The sequence below is a fragment of the Notolepis coatsorum genome (assembly GCF_963971535.1).
Source record: "Notolepis coatsorum genome assembly, chromosome: 20".
In the NCBI taxonomy this organism is placed as follows: domain Eukaryota; kingdom Metazoa; phylum Chordata; class Actinopteri; order Aulopiformes; family Paralepididae; genus Notolepis; species Notolepis coatsorum.
This window is the reverse complement of record NC_140184.1, coordinates 37,851,865-37,879,406: the sequence shown is the minus strand read 5'-3', so window position 1 is coordinate 37,879,406 and position 27,542 is coordinate 37,851,865. Positions and strand designations below refer to the sequence as shown.

The window sequence follows — 27,542 nt, the reverse complement described above, 5'->3', positions numbered from 1 at the left end:
TAGAATATTCTTTATCTTGTTGTTGTTGCACCGAGCGAGCGCCACGGTATATAACGTGCATTATTTAGGACAAAGTGAATTTAGTATCAGCATTTTGGGTCTATTTTACATTTCAAAAGACCCCTCTGGAAGAATGGAGCACAAAAACGTAATTCAGAATGGTATAACGCAGATCCTAGACTGTGGGAATAATTTCAGGAAACGCGCTGTCACTCCTTTGCGGGGGCGTGGCGATGGTTGATCCGGCTAACTTGAACTTAAACCCTGCTTTCGACCAGGCTCAAACTTTTGGATCTGTTGTCATGGTGATTTGGAAAATCCAGGTACGGGGAGCCGGAAAGTCCGGCTTAAGTCAGACTTAACCGAAAGTTATCCGGCTAACTCAGTTATCCAGGTACGGGGAACGGGGCCCTGGGGAATCTGTTGTGGTAGTTCGGCTGAGCTCTTTGGAAAGTACACCTGTGCGCTTGCACTTCCTAGCTGTAGACTGGGGTGCTTTTCATTGGGGTCAGGTGACACTGGGACTATACGAAATTCATAGAGTGAGACTTAAAATAGCTTATAGGCTACCGGTGCTATTCAACAAATGTCACACCAATCGGCCAGATGGTGGCGCTCTAATCAAAAGTCTAACCGATTGGTCAGTTTATCACAAATGATGCTTGAAACTTCTTCACTAAAAACCACAAATGTGCCTCAGCATATACATAATTTGAGAGCTAGCTCAAGCAGTGGCGGCCATTGAAATAACAGCTGGTATTTGCATGGTAATATATTAGCTGCAAGGTTCACTTGACCATAGTATCAAGTGTCAAATGTTCGGCTTCCTTGTGGTAGCCAATTGCCTACTCTTCCACCACTGGACAGCCTCAAGTTCAAGTTCAAGTTCTTTAATAGTTGTCATACAGAAGTACAGAATACTTTCATACAAAATGCTTCTTACTGTTACGCTCCAGAGACTGTGCTAGACAAGATAGTATCAAATAACATAATAACATAATATAGCATGAATTTAGAAGAAGAAGAAAATGAGGTCACAGTGTTCGGTATAGACATATGTACAATGTTCTGAGTTACCATATAATATACAATACACAATACTATGCAGTGTACTAATGTACAGTACTATCTAGTGCAAAGCAGAAATGGGATGAGGTACAATTTTAGGTACAATTTACAGTAAGGTGTACGAGTTGTAGTGCAATCCTTCATCCATAAATATAAAGTGTGGGGAGTGGGTGCTACAGTGTGTTTGTTTAAAGTGGGTGTGTGCTATAAAGTGTGTGGAGTGGGTGCTACAGTGTGTTTGTTTAAAGTGGGTGTGTGCGTGTGGATGTGTGTGCTATGTGCGTTTGGTGGTTGTTGTTGTGTAGTGTTCATTCATTGTTCGTTTAGCAGCCTGATGGCCTGGGGATAGAAGCTACTGACCATTTCCATGTCCAGTCCACTTCAAATACATTTTAATATAGGCCCATATATCAGTACACTCTCCTATAGCACTTTGTACTACCCAAGTTGATTGATTGATTGATTGATTGATTGAAAACTTTATTAACAGATTGCAGAATGGGTACAATACAGTACAGCTCAATACACACAATTGTTAAGGGGATGCAGACCAGAGAAAGACTTTCGTCTTGTTTACATCAGGGTCCCCCATTTTCAATTCATCAGGACATATATGACATACATGACATACAGATAGTCAGTACTGCTACATCTATACATTTATGACATACCAGATTTGCAAATACAGTACTGTTTGTGATACAGAAGGAGTCAAGAAAAGGGAGTATATACATTTGACGTAGAAACTGTACATTGGAGGAGGTTGGGTGGGGGGGGTTGGGTACATTGGGATATTGACAACCATACTGGGTAATTTACATTGGAGGTGGTTGGGGGGGGGAGACACACTGTATAAACAAGCAAAACTGTACATTGAGGGGGGGGGGAACACTGTACAAACAAACAAAATTGTACATTGGACTATTGACATGTTAAAATGCTATTACAATAAACGAATCATATACAAGACGACAACCCAGCCGTTATCTGACAAAAACATTTAGGACAGTGTGCAAATTGCATTTGTTTGGTTTTCAAGGGCTCTCAGCTTCCGTTGGCCACTTGGCCTATAATAACGTGGTCTTGCTTCAGACAGTGCAGTCTGAGTGCTGCCTTTTATGTGACGACGCGAGTTTGTAATTTGAGAGTAGGAGAGGGGAAGGCCTATTATTAGCCAAAACCGAGCGCGGCACTTGAGAGATCCAGATGTTGACATTTAGGCACCAAGTTAAGTCGTGCGCACAACTGCGTCGTCGATGAAATTAGTTTGTCAGCTGATAGCGATTGAAATGCACAACTAAGAAAAGAGGACCTTTTACTTGAATGTGTGAATGATCTGGAGCGGATACTACACGAGAAAACTTGAATGAAGAGGACCTACATAAAATCTTTCAAAGAACTGCCATGCAGTTGATGTCCAACCCGGTTAGGTTTTGAAATGGTCGTCTCTCCACATTGGATTGGGATTAAATAATCTAATAGTTGTCTATAAAGTTAAGAAAAACGTTGTATTTGGACAAGTGGGCATCATGGCTTTTCTTAATTTGATACTTGCTGCTGGGATGTTGTCAGTGCCGCTCCGTAGTGGTGCGTATTTCGCTGGACCTCTGCATCCTGAGATGTCGAATGGCACTTTTCATCATTACTTTGTGCCAGACGGCGACTATGAGGAAAACGACGACCCTGAGAAATGCCAAATGCTTTTCAAAATGACTGACGACCGAAAGTGTGGTATTGACGAGGATCAAGACTCAGTCATACGGGATGATTTCACGATAATAAAGAGACACATCGAGGACTCGGCCAGGGTGCTTGAGGGAATAGGGAAAAGCATCTCGTATGATTTGGATGGAGAGGACAGCTATGGGAAATATCTGAGGAGGGAAACTGCTCAGATAAGTGAGGCTTTTACAAATTCCGAGAAATCTCTATTGGAACTGGAGGTCAAATTCAAACAGAGTCAGGAAAGTGAATTGAAGGAGGAGCACCGCATAAACGACGACTTTCTGAGCATGATTGTCCACACAAGAGATGTGTTGAAGCAGACGTTGGACATCTCACTGGGCTTGAAGGACAAGCATGAACTGCTCTCTCTCATCATCCGCAGCCACGGGACTCGGTTGAGCCGTCTGAAAAACGAATACATGAAGGCCTAGGCTAGAAGTAGACCAGCATTGTATAGTGGGCTATAAGAAAATATTATGCGTAATAGTCCATTATTATTATATAATTATAATGGTTTTACATTTGGCCTCAGGGGCAGAACAACAATGAAGCAGAGCTGAAAACCTTTATTTATTTATTACACAAGTAGGTTTTCATATCAGGGATCAAAACTGTAGACTTGGCCTATAGCCTAATCATGTCAATTTGCTGTGTGTTATGTATCGACATAACCTTGTTAAGCTATGTAGCCAAGGGGGTAAGTTCCAAATCATCATGTCTTACTCAAATACATGAATTCTATGGTCTGGCCTCAGTGGTGGTGAAGAGATTGACATGATGACGTAACCTATAGACCCTGATGACAGGCTAAATTTAACACCCTTTGGCTTACTTCTTTGACATGTCTCTCAAGATGAATGTTTCCAGAAAATGATTCAAATAATGTTTACATACGAATTTCTTCAGTTATGTTGTTGCTTTTGTTTTGCTAGCATACTTTGCACAATTCTTTACTGTATCATACTAAAGATTGTGACATGGTTTAAATATTAGGCCTACTGTGTCCTTTTGCATATAGGGAAATGTAATCAATCATGGGAAATGTACAGAGTGTATTATGGAAATAAATACTGTGAGTGTCAATATCTTTATTACAGAACACCTTGATTTGTATTCACTGTGTATAAAAGGTGTTAAAAAAAATAGGGCAACATATCTATTCTTGTTTTCTTTACAAATATATATGAGATATGAACAGAAGTAATACATAAGACTGCAGGCAGCACTCATAGCATAGGACTTCAAAGTCGAACACCAATTTGTAAGGTATAACGATATTCCTAAAAGGTGTCTTGTCTTTTTCAATAAAGACTTTGTGTTTGAAATTCAATGTTGTACAAAGGCATGTTCTTTATGGTATGTTTTGCACCTGCTGTATAGCAGTATAACAACACCCATCACCATGTATTTCAAAGTGACACCCAGCTGTGTTTGTTTTAAGGCTTTGAACTCCACTGTGAGTCAACATGTTTACACACAAACACATAGCATCCTCTATTCTAGACATTGGTATTTATGAGGAAGAGAGAGAAGTAAAGTTGGAGTTGTTTTGAAAGGTATGATTCTACCCAAAACTGTAAGCAAAGCAACCATTTGTGTGAGATCATACTTTATTATTGTTTAGGACAGTAAAGAAGGTGGATTGGATTTAAAGGACCACCAGTCTTGTTGACATGTTTGACAATTTTCTTTGCATGAATTTCTACTGTTACCGAAAAATGTGGTAGTTATTTTCTGCCAATTCACCACTGCCATGTATCGTTATCATACAAACCCTTCAAAGTCACCACGTTTGACTAAAATGCCATGCGAGGTGCATTTATTTTCCTGAAATGTTTTAGTTTTTCCCATGAAAAGGTATACTCTACACATTTTCAGATATAGGCTACTTGATGCCAATGGCAGTGGCGAATCAGCAGAAAGTAACTATCACATTTTCCAGCAATGGTAAGATATTATGAAAAAGTAATGGCACAGTGATTTTTGTATCAAGGCATGAATGAACATGTCAAAAAGACTGGTATGGTCCTTTAAGATGTGCAAAGCTATCTACAGAGAGAGGGGGGGGGGGGGGGGGTACAATTAACAGTATCTCAAAGTTGACATCTAACTTGAGGATAAAAATGCATTACGTGTACAACATTGTGTTACACTTTGACCCTATAATATGACACATGTGTGACTTGTTGGCCATCCCTTATGAAAAAGTATCATGGTATTTCTGAAAGAGTATCATGGTATTCCTTCATTGTGTGGTTCGTATTTGATATATTTTCAAACCATTTCAGTCAGTAACACAAATATTGTTTTCATCTCTAGTTGAGGTTAGGGTTAGTCACCTTAAGTATAGACAGGAGTTTGAACCCATTGACTTTGCATTGGTTTGTGGCTAACTAGCTAGAGCTAGTATGGGGAACTGCATGGTTTGTACTGATAAAGGACTCTACCAATCAACAGCATCATTGGTAAGCAATAAATAGGGTGTGGGGTCCAAAAATCAGAACTATCCTAAGGGTTAGGTTTATAATTACTGTGAAAATGGGTAATGGGGCATTGGGGCCTGGGTTTGTTGAAATTGGCAATGCTGGAAATGTTTGCTATATTTGCTGACAGACAGCTTTTGTACCAGATTGGACTGCATGCACTGATGAGAAACGTTGGATCATTCCTGGCAAAGTCCTAGCTGAATCATATTGATGCTATGACACATTATCTAGTAATGTAGACCTAGTGATAAAAAACCACGTGTTATTGCTAATATCAGTACTGTTATCTACTGTCTCTCAGATTCGTTCAGATAGTAACACGACTCCAGTATTCCACATTGCATCGATGCCATATCGCCCAAATAAGAACTGGACCAAAGTTCATGCACTTGCTGTGGTTATGTCATGAACAGCTTTCACTCGCCAACCTTTCACCCACTTTCTCTGGCAGACTGGCAGGCAGTGGCATCGACATCCCTTTTGACAGACGGACACAACAATAGTTTGTATTTTTTTCCACGTTCATCAAACCATTAGAGGTATGTAACGTTACAATGTAGGCTACACGTGATTTCATTCGTTTTGCTTTGAAAGCTGCACATTATGCTATATAAAAAAGGCTTGCACGTCACACGTAGTAACGTTAGCACCTGGCATTGCACTGGAGAAAGGCGTGTTAGTTGGACCGGGTTAGAAGAACGTTAGCTTAACTTTAGCATAACACTAAAGTCTGTAGGGAGCGAATACTGGAGATTGAAGCTGTTACCAGAGCTAAAAACACAGTTTATTTCATTCGCAAACCTCAGCGTTAAGTCTTTGGTTGTATACTACTGTATACACAGCACAGCTCGCGCCATCGTTTGTATGTAACATGAAACAAACTGACTTGTGTGCGGATGTTTGGCAGCAGCTTACGATATAACTGTTATAGCCACGTTATTATACATATTACATTGCTATAGCTAGCAACCGGCTAGCTAATGAAACCAAACCAAACGTAGTCATTCGTCAACGTCAGGTGCCTAGTCGCTGGGTGCTGCTGAGTGGTACGCCCTCAATGCGAACATTGGGCCACTTCAGCATAATGCTGAATTGGAATACTATTATGAAACCACATCACTATTGTAAAACTGTTTATAAATACACACACACACACACACACACACACACACACACACACACACACACACACACACACACTATTTAGACTATTTCACTATCATCTTTTATGGCAGTAGCTATGCAAAGCCTAAGATTAGCCTAACAGTAATATAGTAAACCAGGCCTCTGTGACCAAATGACTAGGTTATTTACCAGGGCTCTCTACAGTAACAATTTGAATAGGAGCGAGGGAAAGAAATTCGTGACTAATAATAATTTAACAGAGATGTAGCAGTACTGTCTATCTGTATGTCATTATGTTATGATGAATTGAAAATGGGGGACCCTGATGTAAACAAGACGAAAGTCTTTCTCTGGTCTGCATCCCCTTAACAATTGTGTGTATTGAGCTGTACTGTATTGTACCCATTCTGCAATCTGTTAATACAATTTTCAATCAATCAAGAACAGATTGGACACATGCTCCTTTTTTTACATTTCTAGGCAGAACAAATTTATAGCCTGATATGGGAGAAACCGGTGAGTGAATGAACAATAGGCCTAGACTGCTACACCACCATCCCCAATATGATCTTCAAACAGAGTGATGGTTACTATATTCATGCAATTATGAGTGTAATAACTGCCAGTTGCCAGTAAAGAAGAGGATGGGTCACATCCAAAAGTCCTCATGGATGTTATTCAACGCTGGGAGATGACTCTACTTCTTACAGTGTGATTTGTCTCCCAGTTGTAACAGGGAAGCCATTTTCAAATGTTTCTTTGGTAACACTGCCCCGACGTGACCCGTCCCCTTCTAATTCTAGACTAGGACGTGTTGGAACACTGGAACATTGCCCTGTACAATGTTTAATGTTTAATTGGAGAAAGAACAAAAGGGGTGTGGTCACCATTAACACTCATAACCGTATCACTTCCTACAGGGTAGGCTGCACTCTCTCAGATCACTTGGCGGTACCGATTCAAGGATGCAGGTCATGAGTACACTAGTGCGATACGCTCTGCCGGCCGTGCTGCAGAGAAGCAGCTCTATTATCGCCCGCCGGACTCTGACACTTTGGGGCAGACAAGGTAGGGCAGCGGTTCCGGTGGCCTTTTGCCCGACTCCATTGCAGTTCCGTGGGCAGCAGACACAGGCGGCAGCCCCCCTGCCCATGGCTCCCCAGGGAGTGAGGCACACCCGGGCCCTGGATGAGGAAAGGATGATGGAGGTGGAGTGGGAGGACGGGGGCCAGAGCCTCTACCCGTTCACCTGGCTGAGAGACAACTGTCAGTGTCCGCTGTGCACCTTGCAGTCAGCGCAGGCCCGCAGCCTGCCGCTCTCCCAGCTCGACATCCACACTGGAGTGGACAGTGTCCAGGTCACAGATAACAACAAGGTAGGCTGTTTCCTGTGTCTTAACTGTTATTTATCCAGGCAGAGTTCAGAGAGATTTGTCTCTGGCTCAGAGATATGTCATATGTCATGTTAGATACACAAAATGAACATCACCCTATCTCCTCTGTCTGGTCCATGTTTAGGGGGGTCTTTTCAGCGTTGGCTTCTTTTTCTTGTTGGTTTCATTGAAAACAATGTGCTTTTCCATGTCCTTGACATTGCTGTGAGCTGAGCATGTTTTTAGCACTCAGAGCACAAAAGCGCTATAAAAAAAACATAACTTTTTGCAAAAGAGCGCTGTGCTTCTAATGGGTTTTTAATGGTCGCATAGCAACAACAGCAGTCATGAACTAGAGCAGGGGTAGGCAACCCTAGGCACGCGTGCTTGCATAGGCACGCGGGGGCATTTGCATAGGCACAGGGGGCAGCAGTAAAAAAAAATTATATATATATATATATATATATATATATATATATATATATATATATATATATATATATATATATATATATTTTTAAATATTATAGTGAAATATTTTGCACTGTTGTCGCATTTATCTTGTTGAAATGCTCCCACAGGTTCTTTTTACTACCACATATTTAATTGAGACCCTTTATTTGTTTATTATTTCAATTTAGCTGGAAATACATTGCTACATCATTCAGTAACATTTGCAGATCCTTATAACAAAAACATTATTACGGTCACCGTTGTGACCAGTGGGATTAATCAACAAATTGTATTATTTATTTTTCTATTTCATTGAACATTGCACATGTTAAAAGCCATTTTTTTTACTCAAAATGTGAGTATTACCAAGTCAACTTGTGTTCTTAAAACAATGACAATAAACATAGTTTTATTAGGTTGAAATAATGTGGTTGTGTACTTATTTTTCTGTTAACTTATTATGGATTGAAAACTGAAAACCTTAATGCACAGTAACTGAACTCAATATTTTGAAGTTCTGGTAACTTATTATTATTATTTTTTTTACAGTGTAGTCTTGCGATCAATCAAAACTTATTTACACGATATACCTCACATTCACCCTCCATTCACATCCTGGTGTTCTCCTGGTGTTCTCCATTAGGCCTGTAGGTGGAGCTATGACAGCACACATACAGTACACACACCGATGGTGTGTGATGTGTCCAAAAATGAATGGGCAAATGTGAGTGAAATGGTCGCACTGTATGCAGCTGTTTGTCTGCATTGCATCCCCCACCCCCCAACTCAGATTTAGGGTTGATACAACCATCATAATAATATTGTTAATAATAACAATAACAATAATGATGTAATAATGTAAAAATTATCATTAAAAATACCTCATTATGAGAAAAGAAATTACGATGCATGGAATATTGTTGAGGCACACTAGTTACAACTATATTTCAAACAGGCACTCCATGTCAAAAAGGTTGCTGACCCCTGAACTAGAGTATCTACAGAGCTCAAGTATCTGTAAATAAATAAATAAAAATAAGTAGAGTTGTTGTACTTATCAAATCAAATCAAATGTATTTGTAAGGCCCGACAACACACGTTAATGGGCGGGATGTTAGGGATTGTGTTGGCAGAGGACCCAAACGCAAACAGAGACGAGGGAGAGGTAGATGTAGATTGTCAAATATGAGCACTGCTCCTTTAATTCAAGACACTTGGAGCCAGGGGTGAAGTGTAACAAAAATAGCTTTACTTCAAAAAGCAGCAGTAGAAACAAACAAAGGATTCTCCATGGGACAAAAACAAAACTCAGCAAGGCTGGCAAGAAAATTATTGCAAAACCTAACTACAATATAAACACTAACCAAAAAACCGAACTGTAAATGCAAAAACAAGGAAGGTAACAAAACAAACACTAACACTAGGAACACTTACTATGAGGTAGGGGTGGACGGTATGGTCTAAAATTTATATCACGGTATAATTTGAAGCATAGACGGTAACGGTATATATCACGGTATCAGTGTTTCTGTTAGAATAATTTTTTTTGCCTGATAGGCAGGCTATATAAAGAATGACATCCTCAAGGCATGTAGATTTATAATATTTTAACTTAAAACTAGGCTACTTTTGCGTATAAAGTCATTATATTCCAAATAAAATAAGTCCCGAGTCGAGACTCCTGCTCCCATTGCAAACAGCGGGGCTGGATTTTGCTAGAAGCATAGGTAGCTGCAGAGCCGCAGAGCCAGGGGCTCTTTCAGGTCATTCATTTCAGCCATTGGCAATTCAGCCGTTGGGTGGGGGGGCGCTGTTTGACGGGTCTGTGACCAGACCTGAAAGAGCCCCTGGCTCTGCGGCTCTGCAGCTGCATGCTATTCGCAAATCCACTGCTGCAGCCGTCCTCCCGGCTCCCGCTGCTGCCGTCGTTATCATAACACTACACACATATCGTAATGTTTACAGCAAACTGTAGTTGATCACCAGGTATGTTTTATTAACGTAGAATAATTCATATAAGAAAAACGATAGGGAAATATCTTACCTTTCTCCACTGGTTAAAAATGCCAGGAACTGAAATTGAAACTTGCTGTGCGCCGCGGTGATATGTGTTTATTATGAAATGACAATTGCGTGTTGACACGCCCACTGCGCGAAGCCTCCTAAATAACTTTTTCCAGTTTGCACATATCTATTATCTATGACTAATTCTATCTATTTTTAGGGGCAAATGCGATTGAAATAGTCGCGCTGTGGTTACATGACGTCATTGCTATTTTAGAGCTGCCCTACCGGTTACACGGTATAGTCAAAATCCATACCGTAGAGCAAATTAATACCGTTTATACCGTATACCGTTTATACCGTCCACCCCTACTATGAGGTAACAACTGGATCACGGGAGACAGGGTGAGACAGAGACCAAAGCAACAGCAAACAGGAATCTCAAACAATGAACCGACGCTGGAGGGTAGGGAACACACCAGAAATAGTGGGAACAATTAACACAAGAGACAGCAAGGCAATTAGCAAAACGAGAAACACATGGGGACAGAAAACAGACTGAACACACAAGGCTAAAACACATTGGACAACACTAAAGCCAAGAATAAACATCTAACAAAAGCACGGGAACACACAGGGTAACAGACACAGCGGAAGGGTTAACACTAAGGGGAGAAAACACATGAATACAGATAACCTGATGAAGTGCAAATGAAGGAGGAGTAGTGACAACAAAGATCCAGCAGGGGCTGGTACAGAATGAGAAAAGTCTGTGCAAAGGTGGGGGCTGTTGAGGAGTAGTGGAAAGTCTGTGCAAGGGTGGGGGCTGTTGAGGAGGATGGAAAGGGGAGAAAGGTCCAGGGACAGGTGGACCCTCACAGTACCCCCCCCCCCCCCTCCAGGGACGGCTTCCAGACGGCAAAAAGGACCCTCCGGGAACGGGCAAGACAGGGGGCCGGGAGCCAGGGAAGGTAAACACTGGGAGAGTCAGGGGGAAAGAGTCAGGACGGACAAGGCCGGGACGAGTGACACTGGGGCGGCGACAGAAACCCAGGAGGGGCATAGGAGAAATGGGGCAGAGGAAAAGGGCCGGAGAAGGGAGAACGGGGCACGGGATCAGGAGGACCGGAGACGGGGACAGAGGCCAGGAGAGGGGGGCTAGAGAAGGGAGAACGGGGCACGGGATCAGGAGGACTGGAGATGGGGACAGAGGCCAGGAGAGGGGGGCTAGAGATGGGAACAGAGACACGGTGAGGGGGGCTCGAAACGGGGACAGAGGGCCGATGAGGGGGTCGAGGGGAACTGGAAGCAGGGACAGAGGGTCGATGAGGGGGTCGAGGGCAAAGGGGCGAGGGTGACAGGCCCGGAGCAGGACCCCGGACGGGGGACCCTCCAGGCGCCGGACTCGGGACCGGACGCAGAACCCCGGACGGGGTTCTCTGCAGACGAAGACCACGGCGTAGACCAGGGCGTAGACCACGGCGTAGGACTGGACCAGACGAGGAGTCGGGACCAGACGAGGAGCCGGGACCAGACGAGGAGTCGGGACCAGACGAGGAACCGGGACCAGATGAAGAAACCGGGACCAGACGAGGAGCCGGGACCAGATGAGGAGCCGGGACCAGACGACGAGCCGGGACCAGATGAGAAGCCGGAGGCAGGCGACTCCCCGGGGACAGGAGCAGGAGCACGACCCGGACTAGACGTCAGGGTCTCCCCGGGAACCGGAGGAGAAACGGGCAGCTAGAGCTGCTCTAGCAGGGGCTAAACTGGCAGTAGAGACTGGGTTAGCTACCTGGCTAGTACTAGCTGCAGGGCCTGTACAAGCTGCGGAGGGTGCACTAGCCGGCGGGGCTAAGGTGCTAACAGTAGGAACTCTAGCGTGCGGAACTGAGGGACTAGGCATAGGAACCCTAGCAGACGGGACTGAAACGCTAGCAGCAAGAGCTCTAGCGGACAGGACTAAGAGGCTAGCAGCAGGGGCTCTAGCAGACGAGACTGAGGTGCTAGCAGCAGGGGCTCTAGCAGACAGGACTAAGAGGCTAGCAGCAGTGGCTCTAGCGGACGAGACTAAGATGCTAGCAGCAGAGGCTCTAGCAGACGAGACTAAAGTGTTAGTCGGAGTAACATGGATATAACCCATCCTGATAACTGAAGGGGCAGTCCTAGTAGGATAGTTAATACTGGCTGGAGGGCCAGACTAAGGAACCGAGACCAGAGAAACAGGGGCCATAGGGAACGAGCTAGCTGACGGGGCAGTCCTAGCTGTTGAGGCCTGGTTAGCTGTAGGGGCTATGATAGCCTTTCTAGACTTTCTAGCTCTCCGTGACTTGTTAGCAGTAGGAGCTATGCTAGCAGACGGGGCTATGGTGCTGGCAGTAGCTATGCTAACAACCGGGGCCACGCTGGCAGTAGTGGCTTCACCAGCAGAGGAGGCCGCGCTAGCTGTGGAAGCTACGCTAGCAGTAGGGACTGAAGTAGTACATTTACATTTACATTTACATTTAGTCATTTAGCTGACGCTTTTATCCAAAGCGACTTACAAGTTCTGTGCGACAAGACAGCAAGAAGGGTATAACTCTATCAGCTGAGTAACAATGTTCATCAAAGTGTTGCGTGTTACAGTGTAGGTTAGTTTATTAGGACAAGTGCATGACATTAAGGTTAGTCGGGGTTAGATTTTTTTTTTTTTTTTTTTCTTTTTTTTTTATCATTTCAGATAATGGTTGAAGAAGTGAGTCTTTAGTCGACGGCGAAAGATTGGACGGGATTCGGCTGTCCTAACTGGGATGGGTAGTTCATTCCACCATTGTGGGGCAAGGACTGAGAATAGGCGGCTAGTAGTAGCTATGCTAACAGTAGAAGCCATGCTGGTGGTGGAGGCTTTACCAGCAGTAGAGGCCTGGCTGGAGACTGAAACTGGGAATAGGCACCAGGGATCTACACTGCGACCAAATTGCTCGCATATGCCCCTAAAAATATGTGTGTGCGAACCATAAAACTCAATTACGCGCACGGTGTGCGAGTACAGATTACAGCCTCTCGTATTTTTTTTCTCCGCCGCAAGAAATGTTAAAAAACTACAAGTCCCACATTGCACTCAAGCCAACGGTCCAATCACAGTAGAGTGACGTGACTGGTTTCAAGAGAAAGAAAGCAAATGACCAATCGGAAGCTATCATTTGGCTTGTTTACTTCCTGAAACGCCACCATTGCGATATGCGAGAGTTTCCCGAGACATGTAACTTCTAGTCTTACCAATAGCAATATATTTTAGAACACCTAGATTTAGCGATAACAATAGTAATATAACGTTAATGCAACAAAACGAATGCCTTGCTTTGTTAATCATAATGTTGATGCAGTAGCATATGCCGTTGTGTTGACTGTAACGGACATGATAACAACATAACACTGTGTACATATTCAAATTGCGATAATCGCTTCTAACATTTTCAAATCGATGCAGTTGAATTTCCCCCTTAGGATCGATACATTTTTACACCCCTACACCAAAGTCACTGGCCCACTGTGTATCTGTGTGTACAGCTAACTTGGCTAGCGTTATGAACAGCAGAGGTGGGCAATAGGGTCCAGCTGCAGCGCCGGACGGCCGGAGTGCAAGCGGTGTGACGTAATTGGCAGACTCGACTGTCAATCAATGGTCTACCTGACACGCAAACTCATAAACAATGTTTCTGTACTGGAGGTGTACAGTATTTCAATAGGCAACCCTGAAAGGATTATTTCTCTAGAAGAGCAACACAGCCAAAACATAGGCATTGTATGCATAAAAGGGGCAAAAGCTAAAGTTAAGTGACTGTTACTTTTGTAGCAGTAGTTTGATTTGATAGTTTATTTGATAGGGACAGCACATGTTAATGAATATCAAGTACAAAATACAAAATGTAAACATGCAGGGTTGTAGCAAGAGCTAATTTACACACATGCACGCACAGTACAAATATAAATTTATTTTTGAAAAAATAAAACTCTTTTACTTGAAATATTTTCACTGTGCTCCTAAATATTTTTGGGTGCTCCTAAATTTCTTTGTGTGCTCCTAACTTTTTTCATTTAGGAGCACCTGTGCCCCTAGTGAAAAAGGTTAGCGTAGAGCCCTGTGCACTCCAACCAGGTCCTTAGGTAATTGTCCAGCTGTGGGGCCGGCTCAGGGTTCCAATCCATTACAGAATGGATTAGCTGTTGGGCGGTCCCCCTTTCCATCAAGGAGAAGGATCGAACATCACTCATGGCTAGGGTAGCCAGGGTGCTCAAGGCCTCCCTCGTTCTGGCAGGAAGAGTTAGCGGGGTAGCTGTCGAAGCTAAGAGGGCTAAGCTAACCACAGGGCCCTTGCCGGCCGACGGGGCGGTCCCAGCATTAGAGGCCCTGGTTGCTATAGGGCCAGAGCTGGGTGCCTGGGCAGTGAGAGCTGCGGGACCTATGCTAACTGCTACAGGGGCAGTGTTAGCTATCGGGCTTGTGCTAGCTGCCTGAGCAGTGAGAGCTGCAGGGCCTATGCTAACTGCTACAGGGGCAGTGTTAGCTATCAGGCTTGTGCTAGCTGACGAAGCTACGCTAGCAGTAGGGACTGGACTAGTAGTAGCAATGCTAGCAGTTGAGACCATGCTGGTGGTAGAGGCCTTACCAGCAGTAGAGGCTTGACTGGGGGCTGGAGGCTGGAATAGGCACTTTATCAAGTTTCTGCCATACTCCTCCAGCTGTGGGGTCATCTCAGGGTGCCACTCCCTGAGAGAGTAGAGCAGACGTAAATGATCCTTCCTCTCCTCCAAGGAGGAGGAAGAAAAATCCCCCAGTCCGAACGCCTCCAAGGCGCTCAAAGCCTCCCTCGTTCTGTTCGCTGGGTCCAAACATGGTCGGTTCATTCTGTTGGGGATTGTGTTGGCAGAGGACCCAAACGCAAACAGAGACGAAGGAGAGGTAGATGTAGATTGTCAAATATGAGCACTTCTCCTTTAATTCGAGACACTTGGAGCCAGGGGTGAAGTGTAACAAAAATAGCTTTACTTCAAAAAGCAGCAGTAGAAACAAACAAAGGATTCTCCATGGGACAAAAACAAAACTCAGCAAGGGTGGCAAGAAAATGATTGCAAAACCTAACTACACTATAAACACTAACCAAAAAACCGAACTGTAAATGCAAAAACAAGGAAGGTAACAAAACAAACACTAACACTAGGAACACTTACTATGAGGTAAAAACTGGATCACAGGAGACAGGGTGAGACAGAGAGCAAAGCAACATCAAACAGCAAACAGGAATCTCAAACAATGAACCGACGCTGGAGGGTAGGGAACACACACCAGAAATAGTGGGAACAATTAACACGAGAGACAGCAAGGCAATTAGCAAAACGAGAAACACATGGGGACAGAAAACAGACTGAACACACAAGGCTAAAACACATTGGACAACACTAAAGCCAAGAATAAACATCTAACAAAAGCACGGGAGCACACAGGGTAACAGACACAGCGGAAGGGTTAACACTAAGGGGAGAAAACACATGAATACAGATAACCTGATGAAGTGCAAATGAAGGAGGAGTAGTGACAACAAAGATCCAGCAGGGGCTGGTACAGAATGAGGGGCTGGGAAAAGTCTGTGCAAAGGTGGGGGCTGTTGAGGACTAGTGGAAAGTCTGTGCAAGGGTGGGGGCTGTTGAGGAGGATGGAAAGGGGAGAAAGGTCCAGGGACAGGTGGACCCTCACACGGGAATCATCAGGGACCTCATGATTTGATTTGATTCTGATTTGTATTGTGATTATTATGGTTACAATTTGATTATCGAACATTCTTGTTGCATCACTATTTCTATTCCAATCCAATTTGATACATTGTGATTTTGTTTGTGAGTCAATAGGTATTGTATTGCATTTTGCGCATCAATATAGAATCGGCTAAAAAGCTACACAAATGGATTATTTCTTCCACCCCTTAGTCATCTGTCCTTCCATAGGTCTCCATAGTCTGGCCAGACCAACACATCAGTGAGTTTGACCCGGAATGGCTGAGGAAACGCTGCTTCTCTCCTGCTGCCAGAAAAGCCACACAAGAAGAGATTTTCTTCAATGGTAAGACATCTTTTAGTTGCTGTTTTATATTTTTATATTTTACGTCTGTCTGTGGAAGAGTCATCTTTCTAAAGAATTGTCAGTGTTTGTTATCTATTTTGGTATTTGGGACCAACTCTTCTATATGAGAATGGTGGACTGTACTTACAGGAAACCAAAGTCTGACAGCAGTCGTAACACATTTGGCGCCAGACCTGAGATATCCCGGGTTAACTCGCCATGCGTTGGGTGCCAGACCCGAGATATCTCGGGTTTTGGTTATTTCTTTTATTCGATATTTTTATTCATTTCAGGCACACGGACCTCAGGGTTACCATAGGGAATCATTCTGAGATCGCCATAGTGCAATACCGGCCGCATCCTGCTAGGTGGCAGTATCGCCCACCCTTTGAAACCCTCCTTCACACCGGGTGTTACACTTAAATCCCACCGGGCACCATATTCTGGGTCAGGCGAGTCTAGCGGTTCACCCGATCACATTGAAACGTGTCCAATGACCCTCCATGCATGTGTGTGCCGGATTATGTCGAGGACATGATGGACACCAATACTGGAAATCGCGATCAGACAATTGGATTATTCCCCCGATCAAAGGTAAGGACTATCTGACGTCGATTCCAGCTTGATCGTACAATGTTTTCGATCCAGCTGATCAGCGTGTGTGGTGTTCAAGACGAATGCCGTTACTGGCCATCTAAGCATAAAAAACCGACCCCCCCCCCCCCCCCCCCCCCCCCCCCTTCATGCATTCATGATGAAACATAATACCTATTATTTACATTTGATTTGGAAATAGTAGCGTGTCCAGGCAAGAAACGCCAACGCTTATAGTAGAATTCACGTAGCGCCCTATAACTCAGCTTTTCAGGAATTATCCCAGATCACTCCTAAACTATACAATATTCACCACGGGATAACGCGCAAACGTATACATGAAAACATTTATTCTTTTTTGCATCTTGGACAGAAGATAGTTACTGTCAAATTACCATAGTATTGTATCCATAGCTATAATATATAATATAGATATAGCTCTGCAAACATCGTCACACAGTTAAAATAGGCTCTAGATAGCTGGCGCTCTAGCTACGAGGATAAGGCTAATCCCCGGCACCCAATGTGTTAAAGGTGGCTACTGTGTGACTGCACTGGATGGTGAAATGTGGAAGCCTCTTGTTATCCCTCTGTGTCAGGGATCATTATTATTTATAATCATTGGTATAGAAGCTTTTCTTCGTGAAGCAATGAATATTTAAAGTCTAAATCCCGCCTCCAGTTGACTATTCTCAAGCCCGCCCTCTTTTCATGATAATTTTCTTGATTGGAGGATCAAAAAAGAGGGCGGGCTGGATATCCCACATATACTCATACCTCATACATGCATATCTCTCATAAACACACACCTCTCATACACTGATATCTCTCATACCTCTCATACACTCATATCTCTCATACCTCTCATACAGTCATATCTCTCATACACCCATATCTCTCAATAATGGAAATCCATTATTATATTTATAATCTTTGGTATAGAAGCTTTTCTTCGTGAAACAATTAACATTTAAAGTCTAAATCCTGCCTCCAATTGACCTCCCATACACTCATATATCTCATACACCCATATCTCTCATACACTCATATCTCTCATACACTCATACCTCTCATACACTCATACCTCTCATACACTCATATATCTCATACACCCATATCTCTCATAGACCCATATCTCTCATACACTCATACCTCTCATACACTCATACCTTTCATACACTCATACACTCATATATCTCATACACCCATATCTCTCATACACCCATATCTCTCATACACTCATATCTCTCACACACTCATACCTCTCATACACTCATACTTCTCATACACTCATACCTCTCATACACTCATATATCTCATACAACAATATCTCTCATACACCCATATCTATCATACACTCATATCTCTCATACACTCATACCTCTCATACCTCTCATACACTCGTATATCTCATACACTTATACCTCTCAAACACCCATATCTCTCATACACTCGTATCTATCATACACCCATATCCAGTGGTGCAGTTGTAATATGGGCCAAGGCCAAACGCCACGCGCGTGCACGCGCATACATGTCTCTCTCCTCTTTCATGAGGCGGAGCTGGGGACGAGACGGGCGGTCTTTTGTCACATAACACACGCCCAACACTCCACACACACACACACACACACACACACACACACACACACACACACACACACACACACACACACACACACACACACACACACACACACACACACACACACACACAGTCTAGTCAAGTCAAGAGTCAAGAGTTTTATTTGTCACGGCATACGAGTATACAATGAAATGCGGGTGGTCTTGCCCGCAACGATGTGCAATACAGTGGTACAACATATAATAGAATCCAATACAAAAAACATTGTGCAATAACAGGTAACAGGCAACATGGTGTGACATCTCGGCATTTGTACATAGTTATTTACAGAGTATATAGGACATGCTAGGTAGCTTTGGTAGTGCAATACACTGTTACTGTTGCTAATACTAGTTTAAAGTGGCCTTTCCTTTTGGCAATAAGTGTGGGTATGTGCGGCATGAGTGTGTGCCCGCTCATGTTAAAGTGTCAAAGTGGCTGCTAGTGTGTGAGCGTGCACAGCGTGCGTGTCGTGTGTGTGCTCATGTGTGCTTATGTGTGGATAGTTCAGTGTTCTGTGGTGCTCAATGTTCATTGTTCAAGACTCTGATGGCCTGGGGTAGGCCTGCCGCGATAAGCAATAAATCGATTAATTGCCGCGATAATTAAAATGAATGCAATGATTTTGACGGGCGCGATTAATTGCTACTGTATTTGCGCGTTTGTTTGAGGCGGAACCAGTGCCCCTTCTCAGTCACTGTCCGTGTTGGGAGGCGGGCCGCTGGCTTTACTACAGAGCACAGCACAGGATGAATTAATGAATGAAAACTTTATTTAACAGATTGCAGAATGGGTACAATACAGTACGGCTGCTCCGTGGGGCTAACGTTACCCCTCATTGTGTCTATTCTACTAGCATTAACGTTACTCATACAAACAATCAATAGCGAGTTATATTGATCACGCTATGTACGATAGCCATGCTAAAACGCTAGCACAACATTAGCACCTAACCTAACAACAAGCCTTAACAAGTCAGCGATCTTTTTGCGAGACTAAACTCTCCGCTCGGTGGCAAATTGTGTTGATGTCGGTTTTGTTTAATCAATAAATGAGGCAGAATACACAGTGACTGTATCCTTTGTTTATTGCACTTGTGCCTGCTGCAAACATAATGATTATGAAATCCTATGCGGCGTTCTGTTTTGGTTCAGACTCCCTCAGACTATCCAACGAGCGACGCGTCTCTATTCTGACCAATCAGTGGTCTGCAGTGTTTCACGTGACTTTTCTGGTACCACTTCTACCAATAAGATGCATGCATCTCACTCGCTTGGAACCACGACAGAGCAGGGACTAAAAAAGTACCTGATAATTACAACAATACTTCCGGTCCGGTCGGTGGGCTTCAAAATAAAAGTCTAAAACACCGGAAAAGACGGAGCGGTGGGCTTCAAAATAAAAGTTTTGGGAAATAAATTTCTCAAAAAAAAAATTATCTAACCGGTCGCAATAATATCGCTTATCGCGATATTTTCGGTGGCAATTAATCGCCCAGCAAAATGTGTTATCGTGGCAGGCCTAGCCTGGGGGAAGAAGCTGAGCCTAAGCCTCTCTGTCCTAGTAGCTGGGGTTCGCAGGCGTCTGCCTGACCTCAGCAGCTGAAACAGGCTGTTATTGGGGTGGTGGGGGTCTTTCATTATTCTGCAGGCTCTGGATTTGCACCTCTTGTTGTATAGAACCTGCAGGGGAGGTAGTGCAATACCCGTGGTACGCTTGGCTGAGCGCACCACTCTCTGTAGGGCCTTCTTGTCCTGTGCCGTGCTGTTTCCATACCAGGCAGTGATGTTTCCGGTCAAGATGCTCTCTACAGCTCCTGAGTAGAAGGACTGGAGTATCTTCCCCGATACTCTGAACTTCCTTAACTGCCTCAGGTGGTAGAGGCGCTGTTTCGCCTTCTTTACTACTGTGTCTAGGGATGTCCCGATCACGTTTTTTTGCTCCCGATCCGATCCCGATCATGTGATTTTGAGTATCTACCGATACCGATATTTCCCGATCCGATCAAATTTTTTTTTTTTTTTTTTTTTATTCAACAAACATGACCATGTTCACGTCTTAAACTCATACTGAGGCCTTAGTTTTGGTTTTAAATTGCATATCATCATTCATTTATTTATTGTCACACAGAGCAGAAGAATTTTGCCAAAACAAACCAATAGTATCCAGCTGCAGAACAGCAGACCAGCCACACTCTCAGACCCAAACGCATTTCCTTTGATTTAATTATACATCAAATTATTTATGAAGTTAACTTTTCACCTGGATAACGTCAACATTCAGGGTGAATGTAATGTGAGAAATTGGGATACATTTTTTTTATTTGGGTCTGAGATTGTGGCTGGTCTGCCGTTCTGCAGCTGGATACTATTGGTTTGTTTTGGCAAAATTCTTCTGCTCTGTGACAATAAATAAATGAATGATGATATGCAATTTAAAACCAAAACTAAGGCCTCAGTATGAGTTTAAGACGTGAACATGGTCATGTTTGTTGAATAATAAAAAAAAAAAAGTTAAAAAAAAAAAAAAAAATATATAGGTTTTTTTTTTTTTTTTTTTTTTTTTTGCCGATCCCGATCTTCGGAAAATCACGTGATCGGCCCCGATCCCGATCACGTGATCGGATCGGGACATCCCTAACTGTGTCTATGTGTGTTGACCATGTCAGATCCTCTGAGATGTGGACCCCCAGGTACTTAAAGCTGCTCACCCTGTCCACGGTAGCCCCGTTAATCATCAGTGGTGTGTGTGTCTCCTGCTGTCCTCTCCTATAATCCACGATCAGCTCCTTGGTTTTACCAATGTTCAGGAGCAGGCTGTTGTCCTGGCACCAGCGTTCCAGTACCTCAACCTCCTCCCGGTAGGCCTTCTCGTCGTTGTCCGAGATCAGCCCCACCACCACCATGTCGTCTTCGAACTTCACTATGGAGTTGGAGCTGAACTTGGCCACTAGGTGATAAGTGCCGGCCGGCGCGACGACACAAAAATGACTCGTCGCGCCGGCCGGCACTTATCACCTAGACTTTGCATAATAATAGGATGCGCGCACTTCTGCCTCAGTGACGAAGCCTAAACGTCGTTTGACCGCGTATGCCCACCACTGCACCCCTGCCCATATCTCTCATATATCTCATACACTCGTATCTCTCATACACAGGGAAGAGAACAGATGGTGGAGATAAACGGTACTCTATCCCCCCCCCCCTCACAGTGAGCTGTGGTGTTCCACAAGGAAGCATACTAGGACCACTACTGTTCCTAATTTATGCAAATGACATGTCATCAGCTTGTGACTGCAACTTGTTCTTGTTTACGGACGACTGGCTGGTCTCTGACAAGAACAAGTTACAGGTTGAAAAAACCCTCAGCTCAGAACTCGGCAGAATCTGCACCTGGCTCGCTGATAACAAACTATCATTACACCTGGGTAAAACAGAGTCCATTCTCTTCGGAACAAATAACAAACTCAGCAAGACCGACGGCTTCTCAGTTACAGTGGGTGACAATATTGTCAAAGGGAAAGATTAAATTACATACCTGGGTTCCATCCTAGAGGCAAATCTTTCCTGTGACAAAATGGCATCCAATGTAATCAAAAAAGTCAACCAACGAACTAGATTCTTGTACCGGATCTCCTCTCTGGTCAAAAAGAATACCCTGAAGACTCTGGCAGGAGCACTCATTCAAGGGTACTACGACTATGCTTGCACCTCATGGTACCAAAGCAGCTCAAAGGCTAAAAACAAGATTACAAACATCGCAAAACAAACTGGTTAGACTACTACTTGACCTTACTCCTAAAACCCACCTCACCCCTGCCCACTTTGACTACCTAGGATGGCTTAGTAGAGTAGATGACAGAGTACAGCAACTTGCAATGGGCCTGGTCTACAAGATACACTACACCACTCAGGTGTACCCATCAGGCGTGCGTTCCTGATATCAACTGGGGTTGCACGCACCTAATGGCGCCACGTGCACTCCCGGCGCGTGCGCGCGCTCCCGCGCATGCGCATAAATGTCCCCTCGCTTGAGCACAGACTACAGACAGTGCCTAATAGCCTCTACGAATGGAATGTAACACATATCATTCACAACAAGTTAGGTGTGAATGTATCTGAGAACGTATTTAACACACCTGACGACCGGCGCTATTGATATGCAAAGTAGCCCAGGTGGGTACTTATAGCGAGTTGGCGAGTGCAGCGCATTCCTGTGTGCGTGCACGCGCTTTGGCTCAAATCTTACCCTGCACGGAGTGCAACCCCGTCCCAAGAGCAACGCATGCCTGGTACCCATGTACATGTCGAAATACTTCCCAAAGGTCAGTGAATACCACGCTCACAGAGGGAGTTCCACAAATCATGTGCAACCCAGATTCGGCACAAACAAGGGACTAAACACGTTTCGCAATTATGCCACAACAATGTGGAACGCCCTACCCACAGCCGTAAAAAAAATGTGAATCCCTACCCACATTCAAAACCGCTCTTAAAGAGCACCTACGGGAGACTGCAATTCGAAACTGGCCACCGTAAATGTCCAACCCCACCCCCTCCTAATAGGCAGTCTCCTCCCCACAGTATGTATATATTTTCTCCCACCTACCCACCCCCTCCTAATGTACAGTCTCCTCCCCATCATATGTATATATTTTCTGTTAGGATCTCTGGGTAACAGTACTGTATATTTGCATATCGTATATGTCACAGTAGGGCTGGGCGATATAACGATAACGATAAATATCGCGATATATTTTAATAATCGATATCGAATATCGAAATAAAAAAAAATCGAAAAACATTTTTTTATGTTTTTTCTTTTTTTTTGTTACCTGCAACAGGGCAGTTTTTAAACCAGAGACAGTGGACAGACTTGTCTTTCTTGCCTGCAACTTAAAGTAATGGCTTTGCTTGTCCAAATGACAATACTGACCAAATTGAGATTTATTTTTTTCTTGTCCATTTATTTTGTTTGCTTTCTAATTTAAAATACAGTTTGAAACCATCTGTACACAGTAGGCTATGTGTGCTAGCAGAACTAGACTCCAGTCACGAGTCACGGTGCACATGTGCAGTGGTTTGTCCACCAAAAAAGCGCCAAAAGTTCGAAAATAAACGAGCAGAGCCAGAAATGTTCAACTCCCCTGGAGCCACAGCCAGCAGAGAAGCCGGTTTACTTTAGCTTTTAAACCAGCTGCAGCCTGAGAACTGGAGTGTGAGGGGATGTAACACTAAAGATGGCGGCAATGACAAAGAATTGCTGCAAAATAAACATACATCTGTTGTTTAAAAAGAAAAAGAAAAATGTAATACTTATCGCGATATGATTTTTTTCCATATCGCCCAGCCCTATGTCACAGGACTATATACTACAGGGCTCTACAGTGCGACCATATTGCTCGCATATGCCCCTAAAAATATGTGTGTGCGAACCTGAAAAATCAATTACTTGCACGGCGTGCGACTGCAGATTACAGCCTCATTCGTTCTTTTTTTTCTCCGCTGCGAGAATCGTTACAAAACTACAAGTCCCACAGTTCACCAGTGATGCCACAGATTACTTGTAAAAGTAATCTGATTACTGATGACTGATTACTCCTTTAAAAAGTAATCTAAGTTACTTTACTGATTACTTGATTATCAGAGTAACTTAGTTACTTTGAAAGTAACTAGGTTACGAAGTCGTCGTCGTTCCCCCAACAGTTTTTTTTAAACGCTTTATTGAAAGTGCATAAATTGTTTTTAACTTGTTTCTCTGCACATAACGTAAATTGTTAAACTAGTGTTTCAGCTTCTGTACCATCAAGTATGGTAAAGCAACAGTCTATGATGCTCACAGCATTAGAGCAGCCAGCCAGTGGTTTTACAAAACCAGTGTATCACATCTAACAAATGCAGGCTGAACTATTCAATTATATCAACTGTAACTATTAAATTGTTTTTATAAATGTCTCTCTATAAACATACAATCAGTCTCTCTTTAACATGTAAATTAACTGTAAATCTGGCAAATAAGAGCTTTTGCTCTGCCACCATCAAATATACATTAATCAAAAGGGAAAGAAACTATCTCTCTCTTTTGCTGTTTGGCTGGTGGACCTCCGAGTCCTCCTGTACCTAGTCGAAGCGTCGGCTAGTGTTGTGATTCCAGATGCTTTCAATGCAATTGGATGTGCTGTTTTTAGCGGTAGACAGTATTTTGTTTCCTCCGCATATGAATGTTTTTTTCACCCGGCTTAGCTGACACAAACGTGAAGTAGTGACTGAGGCTACGTTTAGACGAGCGTTTTGGGATGGAAGTCTGAACAGAAACCGCAAAAGTCGTCTTGCGGTTTCACTTTTAATTTTGCGTTTAGACAAGCGTTTTGGGGTGGAATTCTCCGTGCAGACGAGGCTGTAACGACGGAGCCCTGCTGTCACACGATTGGCGCATATGTCACATGACGTGCTGTGAAGACCCGCCCTACTCTGCCTCTGATTCGCAGACTGTGGATGGGGAATGTGATTGGACTAAAGCAGAGTCACTCACAGACAGAGGGTCCAGTCACGCCGCGGGACACATTCTTGTGTAACCCTTTCACTGCCACACGACGTCACCCCCAAATAAGAAAAACAGCTCAAAATGTATTTTTGACTGTCGAAAAACTAAATAAAATACTGCATTCCGCCTGCATTATGAATTTATGATGAGATAGTAACGAAATAGTAACGCACAGCCACTTGGACAAGTAACTGCAATCAGATTACTGGCTTTTAAAGATTAACGCGTTAGATTACTATTTTCGGGGAAAAGTAATCAGATTACAATAACGCGTTACTTAGTAACACGTTACTGGCATCACTGCAGTTCACAGCCGCATAAACGTTCCAATCACAGTAGAGTTTCCTGTGGTCACGCGACTGGAAACTGATCAGCGTCACTGTCTGAGTCAGACAATACAGCCATGTCGAAGCCCATTCATTTTTATTTTGCGCGAAAGATACCGGAGAATGAGAAGTCAGGCGAGGCAGCTCATGTTACAGAGGTGATAGTTAACGTTAACGTTAACCAAGATACTGACACTAGCCAGCATGCTAGCGAAGTTGGCCAAGCTAGCGAGGCTACACCCACTGTAGCACCCAATGTAGCCACTGTAGCTAGCGAAGCTACACCCACTGGAGCCGGAGGGAAGACATACAAATTTAACGTGAATTGGCTAAACATTTTCCCATGGCTAGAGTTCGAAAACAATGTCATGTTTTGTAAATATTGCAAAGTAGGATCGATGCATTGCGATGCATTGTTACACCCCTACAACAGGCCCACTGTGTATGTGTGTACAGCTAACTTGGCTAGCGTTATCTACAGCAGAGGTGGGCAATAGGGTCCAGCTGCAGCGCCGGACGACCAGAGTGCAAGCGGTGTGGAAATAGGGTCTAGCTGCAGCGCCGGACGGCCAGAGTGCAAGCGGTGTGACGTCGTAATTGGCAGAATCGACTGTCAATCAATGGTCTACCTGACACGCAAACTCATAAACAATGTTTCTGTACTGGAGGTGTACAGTATTTCAATAGGCAACCCTGAAAGGATTATTTTTCTAGAAGAGCAACACTAGCTCCCCCCTCTACTGATGGCCCTGGTTGTAAAGCCAGTGTCTCCTTTTTGTTCAATGTCACTGCCTTTCTTATTAGGCCTAGTTGTTGGCTACAACTTTGCCACAGTAGGCATTAATCACTTAATTAATAGTTCAAATGTCTGTGTCCCATTCCCGTTTGCACACGCAGATGATACACACACACGTACACAGTGGGCCAGTGACTTTGGTGGTATGTGCTATTGCACAGATGTGTGTCCCGTTCCCATTTGCACATGCACGCACAGTACAAATATACATTTATTTTTGAAAGGAAAAAAAACTCTGTTACTTGAAATATTTTCACTGTGCTCCTAAATATTTTTGGGTGCTCCTAAATTTCTTTGTGTGCTCCTAAATCTTTTCATTTAGGAGCACCTGTGCCCCTAGTGAAAAAGGTTAGCGTAGAGCCCTGTACTAGGGGTGGGACGATACATCGATCTAATTATCAATGATCCAATAGGATCAATGCAACGTAAAAAGATCGGTTCATATCGATACTCTTATTTAGAAAGTCACGTGGCGAGTCTATCCGCCCAACAACAGCAGCAGTAACAGTGAAATGCTTGCGCGTGTGTGTGTATACGTTACAGCATAGAGAAAACAGCAGAGTTCTATTAGTGAGGAAGGGTGGGGGCTTCTCTCCCTCTCTCTATGTTCAATGTCCCTTTTACGTGTGTGTGTGAGCGTGTTTGCGTCCCATCTCTGGTCTTTGGAAAGACCAGATGAGGTCAGAGGAGTTTGATAGTACTGAGGATGGACAGATAATGTTGATATTTAAACAAAAAATATAATACATAATAAATGTATACATGTATACAAAAAAAATTGTTGTAGGGACGGTTTGGGAGAGGGAGGTAGGGAGTAGGGATGGGTACCTTTCACATTTGAACCGATACCGGTACCGGTACCTGTGAATCGATACCGGTACCCAACGGTACCTTTTTTCGGTACTTTAGTCTCAAGAAATTTAATTTACCTACCTCAGTCGTAAAAAAAAAATCCAAACTTCAAATAACTACAATTTCGACAGTTTTCGGCTTGTCATTGCTCCGACTGCTTCGTTGTTGAATCAAGTCAAATCCTAGGTAAGCATATATTGTGTGTGTGAACGTTGACATGAAAAGAAAAAAGTAAAAAAAAAAAAAAAACTTTATAAATTTTTTTCTTTTCTTTTTTTTTGGTTTCTCACTTGATTCGATACTCGGTAGTACCGACGTGTTTTGGTTCGGTACCTCAAAAGTACCGAATTCGGTACCCATCCCTAGTAGGGAGGGGTTTTAGGTTGTGTGTTGTGAGTTCCCAAAAATGTAACTTGAAGTTTAAAGCTCAATATACCAAACGTGGCACTTTACAGCGAACAGGAGGTCTATTATTT

The 27,542-nt window shown here is 43.5% G+C and overlaps 2 protein-coding genes across 2 annotated transcripts in view; both read left to right on the top strand.

Annotated features, from left to right (window-relative positions):
- Nucleotides 1-2,246: 2,246 nt before the first annotated feature.
- On the top strand, nt 2,247-4,123 carry fibinb (fin bud initiation factor b). Its single transcript, XM_084337532.1, has one exon. The coding sequence runs from the start codon at nt 2,598-2,600 to the stop codon at nt 3,222-3,224; it is 627 nt and encodes a 208-aa protein (XP_084193658.1). The 5' UTR covers nt 2,247-2,597; the 3' UTR covers nt 3,225-4,123.
- Nucleotides 4,124-5,725: 1,602 nt separating this feature from the next.
- bbox1 (butyrobetaine (gamma), 2-oxoglutarate dioxygenase (gamma-butyrobetaine hydroxylase) 1) overlaps nt 5,726-27,542 on the top strand; it is an 88,882-nt gene continuing 67,065 nt past the window's right edge. The window contains exons 1-3 of the mRNA XM_084337844.1: nt 5,726-5,818; nt 7,325-7,780; nt 16,217-16,331. Coding sequence (XP_084193970.1) covers nt 7,370-7,780; nt 16,217-16,331 — 526 coding nt within the window. The 5' untranslated portion in view covers nt 5,726-5,818; nt 7,325-7,369. The remainder of the gene's footprint in view (nt 5,819-7,324; nt 7,781-16,216; nt 16,332-27,542) is intronic.

Bases quoted from the DNA above. Each gene is read 5' to 3' on its own strand.
- fibinb (XM_084337532.1), top strand. From the start codon at position 2,598: ATGGCTTTTCTTAATTTGATACTTGCTGCTGGGATGTTGTCAGTGCCG.